The 379-nt window shown below is 46.7% G+C and overlaps 1 protein-coding gene across 1 annotated transcript; it reads left to right on the plus strand.

The window, feature by feature from the left end:
* Positions 1-5: 5 nt before the first annotated feature.
* Positions 6-374, plus strand: LOC104726475 (the record flags this gene model as incomplete). Its single annotated transcript, XM_019243142.1, has 1 exon — positions 6-374. A coding segment is annotated over one exon (369 nt), but the record flags the coding sequence as incomplete, so codon positions are not given.
* Positions 375-379: the final 5 nt, after the last annotated feature.

Here is a 379-nt window from a genome sequence, read left to right on the forward strand (position 1 = left end):
ACCCTGTGACTAACAAGCAGAGATCTGTCTCTCCCTCGCCTCAGATGGCTCTTCCTGATGTGTTTAAGGAAGCTAGGTCTGAGCGTAAGAGGTTTTCTACTCCTCATCCAAGAAGGATTGAATCGGAGAAGGGGATGAAGCCTAAGCTTTCTCATAAGAACTCCTTTGACAAGAGATCTTTCAACTTGCGGTCTCCTTCTGGTCCTATCAGAGATCTAGGCACTCTGAGAATTCAAGAGAGGGTGAAGAGCAAGAAGGACACTGGGTGGTCTAAGCTTTTTGATAATACTGGCCGTAGAGTCAGTGCTGTGGAAGCTTCTGAAGAGTTCCGCGTTGATATGTCAAAGCTCTTCTTTGGGCTTAAGTTTGCTCACGGGTT

The sequence above is a fragment of the Camelina sativa genome, unplaced genomic scaffold (assembly GCF_000633955.1).
Source record: "Camelina sativa cultivar DH55 unplaced genomic scaffold, Cs unpScaffold10897, whole genome shotgun sequence".
NCBI classification, from domain to species: domain Eukaryota; kingdom Viridiplantae; phylum Streptophyta; class Magnoliopsida; order Brassicales; family Brassicaceae; genus Camelina; species Camelina sativa.